At 33.4% G+C, this 8824-nt stretch overlaps 1 protein-coding gene across 3 annotated transcripts in view; it reads right to left on the minus strand.

The window, feature by feature from the left end:
* Positions 1-8824, minus strand: part of PCDH17 (protocadherin 17) — a 117239-nt gene that overhangs the window by 69626 nt on the left and 38789 nt on the right. For 2 of the 3 annotated variants that reach the window (XM_019971188.2, XM_070799981.1), the window contains exons 2-3: positions 8268-8326; positions 7962-8134 (exon numbers count right to left, since the gene is read on the minus strand). In XM_019971188.2, coding sequence (XP_019826747.1) covers positions 7962-8134; positions 8268-8326 — 232 coding nt within the window. The remainder of the gene's footprint in view (positions 1-7961; positions 8135-8267; positions 8327-8824) is intronic. The other variant, XM_070799982.1, reaches the window with a different exon arrangement.

Consider the following 8824-nt stretch of genomic DNA (forward strand, 5'->3'; position numbering starts at 1 on the left):
TCTGAGAGTGCCTGTCATGTTCCCACCCACCCCAACTTCACTCTGCCAAATGAGCTAAACATATGCTGAAGAATCAGCTCTGATGTCTTCTTCTCCAGGAATGTTCTTTGATCCTCCAAATCCGGGCAGGGTTTCCATTCTCCTGACTCCATTGATACTCAGGGCAAACCTCTCAGTGCCCCAATCTCATGATTGTGTGTCAAATTCCCTTAATACGGTGTGAACTTCTTGAGGACCCAGCCTGTGTTTTCATATATCTTTGTATCCTTGACACAATCATTTATTAAAATATTGAATGAATGAATGAAAATCTCTTTTGGCACCACCATTCCTTAGCATGCTAAGAAGGTATCAAGGACCCACAGTTAGGAGAGGTATAGGTAATGTATCCAGATTGAAAAGAATATTTATTTCAGAATGCCTGGTGACAAATAATCCAGAAGCATTAGTGTATAGCTTAAGGAATGATACATTTAATTGACCTTTTGGAACTTTATTTCAATATCTTTATTCAATATATATAAGATATATGACTATGTGAAGAATTCATTCAATATGTATGAAAGAATCAAGCTCTGTAGTATGGCAGTTGACTTCTTCAGATTAATAAGGAAAAGAAGTATGATGATGAATCTGAAGTGCCTCTTCAGAGATTTTGAGGTGTCTATTAATGTGACACAGGAATGACACAGAAGGATGGAAAGGGCTCTAGACAGAAAATTATAAACCTGGAATGAGTACTACCTCTTCAGCTAGCCTGAAGGCCCCATGGAAGTCAATCTGTTTTCTTATATACACAATAGAGGAGTTATACTTCAAGGATTCTTACCATGAAGTTCTGTAATATGGCTTTCAAAAGAATAGAGAACCTGCAATATTAGAACATGTTATTAAAGTGAAATAACAGGAAATTACTGGGAGGTTTTAGACCAAATGACATGATTTTCTTGCAGTTCTTAATTAACAAAGGAGCTGATAACCATTTTATATTTTTAGCATTTATGGGCACACTCCTGCTTTCATAAAAATGCATATGACTAGTATAGAATTTTACTTATAAAAGTTAAAAAATACATTGTGATTATTTATAAATATTATTTAAAAATTTAAAATCCTCTAGTTGATTGGGAATATTTGAGAGTGTGTAATTCTAAGGCTGGGGAGGATTCCGTTGCCCCAAGTATACAGCAAAACTAGTTTCAAAAGTTTGGGAAATACTCTCCCAACATTTCCTAATTGGGATGTTTCAGCAAAAGTCATTGCTGTGCTTATTAAAAGCAAGAGAATCTCAAAATCACATTGAGTCTATAGTAAATCATGCAACACTTGTTAGAAAGGCTTTACGATGAGCAACAAATGTGAGAGTGATAAAATCTCTCTATTTTCATGATACCAGATGCTGAATTCTAGAAGCAGATGTTTGCACATGAGAAAAAGAGATGTCATTGAAACTTTTAAAGTTAGGTGATCCATGGGACAGTTGCAAAGCCTGGTAAGCAAAAATAAAGTGAAGCTGCTCACAGTTTGAAAAATATTTTATCTAGTAAAATGTAAAGCCAGATGAATTTGGAAGGTCCTAAAAGACAGCACAGGGAGGTGGCGAAAATGATATTACAGTGCTCTTGGATAGATGCAGGCTAATAAAAACTCACAGGGCTTGAAAATAATATGAATTCTTGGCAAATAATACAATTTCTTAAACACCATGTATGCAAATCATAAAGCAGAAGTTCCTCTAAAATTTCGTAAATTATTTCTCTCTGGCATTAAATATTTAACAGTTCCTTCCCGTCCCCTATATATGGCTGTAATTTTCCATTCCCTTCCTAAGACAAATTTCCTATTGTTTATAGCAACATTTCTTTTAAAAATTATTTTCAGAGACTGCCAGATGGCTGCTGAGAAGATGGACATGTCACCATCTTCATGTTCTTACTTCTGTAGAAGTAGATTTGCTGTTGCCTGTTCTGGGTAGGCCTGGGAAAATACACTGCTTGATTCGAAGGTAACCATAATGCAGAAGAGAAAACAGAACAGAAGCTTGAGAATATTGAAGTACTAAGCTAGCACTTTTCTAATCAGGGTCAGTTCTAGGGGAAATTGTAATGTAGGTCACATTTGTGTCTGGCCTCCCATCCCTCTGTCTCAATAAGCTCCCCCCAGATCCTGAATGCATGGCTCCCCATTCACTCGCATGAACAAGGATCTCAACCTCTACTCTCCTGTTTCCCTACTACTGCTTTCTGAAATAGCTCCTTCGTGGTAAAGCAGAGGTTGTAGAAACTGTTTCCTTTCCAGACATAATTAAAAATATGGTGCCACTGCAATCATTATGCAGTGAATTAGGGAGGGAGATTAAAAGGAGTGGACCTCAGAGTCTCACCAAACTCTGAAATCATATAACAAATACTGCAGTCATTGAAACTAGTATAAACCTGCTATGAAATATGGGGTCCAGAAGCAACATTTAAATACTAACTTAAAGAAAAAAAGGAACAGCTACAAAAAAAACATCTCTTAACTTTAGTTTTGTAGTTTTCTAGAATGTCCTCTGGAAAAAGGAAAGGCAACCCTTAAGAATGCAATTAGTTTTAAAACTGAATTCAGTGGAGCAAACCTACTTTATTTGGTTATTTCATTTATTCTCAACTTTCTACTGACTATTTTTTTATTAGATTATAATCAGGGATTCCATTGTGAAATGTTTTGAATTCAGAACATAATTTAAGAAGTCAGATTTTTCTGGCAGTAGAGAGAATAGGGGAGACAGAGACTTGAATAGAATAAAAGAAATCATAAGGCAATTAAATAAAATGAGAAACAAAAAAGAATGTGAAAGGAACAACTCCTGAGGCTCAGAAATGTCCTGGAGTCCAGTCACCAGGGAGGGCACCAACAATCTGGCCCCCACAGGGTATTGCATTCCATGTGAGTGGTGTTCCATTGCAGTCTCTAGCACAAGCCAGGCCATCAGTACTCAGGATGAACAATGCTACTCCACTAGCGTGAGACTTCAACTCAAGGAGTTGGTTTCAGTGACCCATAAAGATATCAGAAGACCGATAATCCTTGAAAAATTGAGAACAGTCACTGAGCTATCAATAAGAAGCTCAGAGAAATTGCTGGTCAGCATTTATGATAACTGCACATTTATTATTTGGGAATCAATAGTGACTACTGAATTTTAGGGAAAGCTTATTACATCTTTTAAAAAAAAAAAAAAGCAATTATTGCTAAAAATCAAAATACTTTACAGGGCTTCTGATGCATAGAAATTCAAGGGTACCGTACTTCCTTGTAAGTATAAATGGTATTCTGAGGTATAAGTTGTAAATTACCTTCACAAATTTTTGAGAGTTTTTCTTCTTTGTAAAATTGTGACTCGTTTACAGAAGTAACATTATGCATTTTTATTAGTTCTTGATATAAATTAGCTTTTCTCATTCCAAAATATAAAATCAGCAGAATAAGATCAAATGTATTTTAGTCAATTTTCTGTGTCATTCTGATAAACAACGACTTATTAAATAATATGTATGTGTGTGTGTGTGTGTGTGTGAATGTGCTACTATGGGCACCATATGAATTCCAAAACATTCAGATTGTTTTACTATTATCTCCCTCCTCTTTCTATCTACCAATTAACCTACCTATTTACATTTAATATTTGATGGAGAATATATGCGGAAAAATCTATTGACAGAGAGGGCAGACAGAAAACTGAACTCAAATAGTAAGAAACTAAGTACATTCTTTGAGAGGTGTTTTTTTTTAAATCACACTAAGAGAAACTAAAATAACTTATTTCTATTAGAGGGTTTATTAACATAAAATCCTTAAAGCTATCTTCAGCTATAGTGCATACCATCAGTTAGCTACTGAATCCTTTCAAATTTTTTTTTTCTAAAATAATGGGCAACACATACTAGTGCTGTATATCTGGGATGCTTAAACTGATGGTAGCAAAAGTACACAAATAACAGGAATAAAACAAATGGAAAAAATCTAATGGTACAAAAGAGAAAATAAAATAGCAACAGTTGAGTTAATGAAATAAAATTTCAAATGTACTAACCTTTTGCAAAGGGAAATTATTATTAGCATAGAAAATATCCATTGAAAATATGAAGATTATTTTTTAAATTGATTTTAATTTCTAAGTTAAAATAGTATTTTAATTTAGAAATAGAACATTATTTTTCTTAATAGAGATAATTTAAACAAGGGAAGAAGCCAACTAAATTAATATAAAAATATGAAATATAACATGCTACAACTTTTTAAAAACTATTAAGACACTACTATAAATATTTTAGAATGAGCAAAAGTGATAAATAGGTTTCTTTTTGTTTCCTTTTTGTTTTAAAGGAAATTTATTTCTATTTTTATGAGATTTTTTTAAGATATTAAAAATTAGTGTTTAACATATGAAACTTGGACATGAGATAATTATTTGAATACTGCTGTCATCTTCTTTCATCTGTAAAAGAAATTACTCTTTATAGGTGTACATTAAATTAATTTAGCATTGGCGCTTACGGTGCTTTTCAAATAAATTAACAGAGTTACAATGACCAAGACAATGGCTGATTGCTATTTATTTATTTACTTTTCTGAGTAAACCATTCATTATATGAATAGCATAAAGCATTGGTTAAGAGGACAAACCCTGGAGGCATGCTATTTTATTTCTGATGCTGACTTCACTACTTACAGCATGGAACACTGACAAAGTTTCTTAACATCTATAAATGTGAGAGGAACTATATTCATCTATTTATAAATGCAATGAATACCAAAAAGAATATTATGTTTTAGCCACTAATAATTCAATGCATATAAGTCATTTTGATATTTTCCCCCAAGGTTCATATACATGAACTCAAGTTTTAACTTAACCTTCAATGTTTACTTGATATCTAGTCATAGCAATGAATCAGAATGTATATTTGAGTAAATTTGACTATTTGGAGATAAAGTTCTATAGAAAAGATATAAATTTTGGTCATATCTAGATCTAAGATAAAATTTCAACCTGCTCTGCAAGTTAACAAGTTCCGCATAAGCTCAGTTTTTTTATATGTAAGATACAAATGCTAGCTATTTTAGAGTTTTCAGGTTAAATAAGCTAATGTTAAAATGAAGTTAGCATAGTTTATGGTAAGTAGTAAAAACAATAGATACTAGCCTCCTCTGCATCTAGATAGGTAGGTAGATAGATGTATACATAAGATACATAGATAGGAAAAAGACAAAACATAAGGGAAGGGAGCCAGGGAGCCAAAAAGATGGTCTAGGTGATGGACAGAAAAAGACAGATTGGAGGTAGATAGAGAGTTAGGTAGGGAGATAAGAGATACAGGTAAATGAGAGAGGAGATAGGAGAGAGAGACACAGAGAGAGTCTCCCATCTCTACCACAGTTACATACAGTTTCTTGAAGTGTGAAGTCGGTCAGTTGTGTTCGACTCTTTTGCGACCCCATGGACTATAACCTGCCAGGCTCCCCTGTCCGTGGGATTTTCCAGGCAAGAATACTGGAGTGGGTTGCCATTTCCTTCTCCAACAGTTTCTTGAAGGCAGGATCCAAATCAAATTTATTTCTGATGTCCCAAAAGTATCTAATTTTCCTTACTATTGAAAGCATCTAATAGATATTTATTAAATAAATGAATTAATGAGCCAAATCCATCAATCAATCAAATACTCTTAGTTAATCCTTCAAAAATCATGTTTTAAAGTACAAGTCAGTCTCCTATGTAATTCAGAGATTATCTTCTCAGTGTGGCCTTCGGATTCATAATTTTCTCATGTTTGTTAATACATGAAAACTACTTTTTTTACAGGAGACATCTCTATTGGCATTCTTACTCGTAGACTAGAAGCTATTTTATGTGTAATATTAATTAAAATATACATCAACTATATGTTCTTTTAATAGCTACCCTTCTAAGATATTACTTTTTGATACCAAAATAGGAAAAAATAACAGATTTTCAATATAAACTACATTTTCAGACATAAATGTCCTTTACTTATAGGGTTTTTTTTTTTCATTCTTATCAATTACATTGCTCATTCAGTGTATGGAAAGGAATTAAGAAGTTCATAGTGAGCATCAGGGGAGAAGGCAATGGCACCCCACTCTAGTACTCTTGCCTGGAAAATCCCGTGGACAGAGGAGCCTGGTAGGCTGCAGTACATGGGATCGCTGAGGGTCGGACACGACTGAGCGACTTCCCTTTCACTTTTCACTTTCATGCATTAGAGAAGGAAATGGCAACCCACTCCAGTGTTCTTGCCTGAAGAATCCCAGGGACGGGGGAGCCTGGTGGGCTGCCGTCTATGGGGTCACACAGAGTCGGACACAACTGAAGTGACTTAGCAGTAGTTGCAGTGAGCAGCAGCCTGGTTTTAATTAACAAATTTTCTCATGAAGATATGACAGTAAATGTAAATGCTTTACTTACTCTATGAAGCTTTACAAATAGTAGCCAATGAATTACATGCAAACCACTTTATCACAGACGTAGACGAGTCTGTTAGGCTGTGTATTCACATACCAAAATCCAAAAATTCATTACCTAAAATGTGCCTAAAATATTTATATGATTTTGTATAGTCAAACCCATAAAGACCACATATGTCACATCAAATAATCATTCAAATTTGCAAGAACTGCAAATATTAGGTAAGTATTCAAATAACTTTTGTTTAAAGTAATTTTTAAAACAATATTGCCTTGTTATGCAAAAACTTGCTACAATATATCTGGCATTTATTACTTAGAAAACAAGGCTTTGGAGAGGGTCATTCTTAAAATAAGGCCAGCATAATTATATTGATTGCAGAAACTTAAATATATATATATTAATTAATTTCTGTATTGAATGTATATATATGTGTGTATGTGCATATTTGAATTGAAATTTCAACATGATTAGATAAATAAAAAGCATTCTATCTGCTGATGTATATGTGATAGGAGAGATTACACTAGAGGCAAAAATTTGCATTCTATGAATCATCTATCATTAAATGACTTAGAAGAATAAATAAGTTCAAATAGTTTAAATATAGCTCCTCAAAACTTAAATATCAAACATACTTGCATATCATCAATATTTTGAAAACTAATATTAACTAATATAATATGCATTTGTAACTCTGAAATTCACCTTATGCAACAGTTCTTTTTACTTTTTATAATTAGATATAAAAAAGCTTTTTCACAACATCTAAGTCTTATACAAAAGAGTAGCTTAATTCTCTTTGGGTGAATCATTAATTAACATTGTACTGTGTTTAAAACAATAAAAATATCACAATTAATAAAAAGACATATCAAGCTAATAAATTGAAGTTAGACTTTTAGAAAAGACATATGTATACATGAAGAAGCATTTCTTTTTTACCTCTATCAGAGTAAACAAGTTCATGTTTATTTGATATCCAGGAAGACTTAGATTTAAATCAAAAGAAGGAGCCAGAACTCTGGCTTAGCTGTTATTTGACTCTTGAAAAATGACTTTGGAGCTAAAACCCACACTAAAAATAATACCAACCCTGCTAAGAGCTATACAATTTCAATCAAGTTTTCATTTCACCTGAATATGTTAAATTTATTCATTTAATCTTTAAATTAATATATTAAAATGTGCATATCTAGTTAACATATATCATATTTTCCTTTACTAAAATGCAAAACAGCAAAGGTTAGTAAATGTTCATAAAAATAAGTATAATCTAGTGACTTTGGAAAAGTTCTCATTTTAGGAAGATTTCAGGCTTCCATGAACTTCAGAATCCATGAACTTCATTTTTCTGTGGTTACTGAAGTATTGATGTTTATTTTGCTATATTATAAAAGCTCCATTCCAAGGTGATAAACTACAACTAGTATTCTGAGGTTTAATATTGCTTAAGCTTTATACTTGGTAAGCATTGGAAGGCTTCACTCACCTTGTTCAAGTGGTTGGCTTTTAGTTGAAGTCGTTTTCATCTTGAGCGCCTCCCTAACAGACATGTCACAGCAGGAGCCTTTGTTAGTGTCTTGGTCACTGTCAGCCTGATCACTGTCCCCGTGCCCACTGTCTCTCAGGCTGGCTCTTTCTGGGTCCTTAAACGTGGAGCTACTGAAATACATATAAAGAAAAAGAAGAGAAAGTATTGTCTCTACAAGTTTGAACCTGAAGTGTAGACTCTTGCAAAGCAATTTTGACACGAATGCAAATGGGGAAGCCGAGAAAGTTATTTAATAGGCCTTACCTTTGAACAAACTGCTGCCTGCTGCCCATGTAATTGGGCTCTGCGGGAAAATTGTCTGTCTGTGAAAAAGAAGGAAAAAAATACGTATAGTTGTACACTGGACAAATCTCCTGCAGAGCAACAAGATTTCCTAGTGGAAAAATGATTAATAATTCAAAAATTCCCTTAATCTTCAGATTTGTACATTTTAATTAAATTGGAAATTGCTGACATGTAATTATGTACTCAGAACAATTAAATGATTCCAGTCCACAAATTACCTGTTAAAGTAAACAATGAGCCTGTCATAACTGGCATTCTCTGTTAGTACCAGGATAGATAACATTCTCTGTGTTGTTTCATTACTTAGATATTAAGATTGAACATTTGTGGGAGGAGTGGAAAAATGACCTAATTTCTCCATATTAAAAACATGAATTATTTAATAATACTCATTTTGAAACAAATTTGCATCATCTGCTGGGGTTCTTTGCCCTCCTTGATGTATTAAAGTCATCCCCGCCTCAATTAAGAGATATAGAGCCTTTCCTTCAAATTGTACCCATGACAAACACAAG

Source organism: Bos indicus, chromosome 12 (genome assembly GCF_029378745.1).
Source record: "Bos indicus isolate NIAB-ARS_2022 breed Sahiwal x Tharparkar chromosome 12, NIAB-ARS_B.indTharparkar_mat_pri_1.0, whole genome shotgun sequence".
Lineage (NCBI taxonomy): Eukaryota > Metazoa > Chordata > Mammalia > Artiodactyla > Bovidae > Bos > Bos indicus.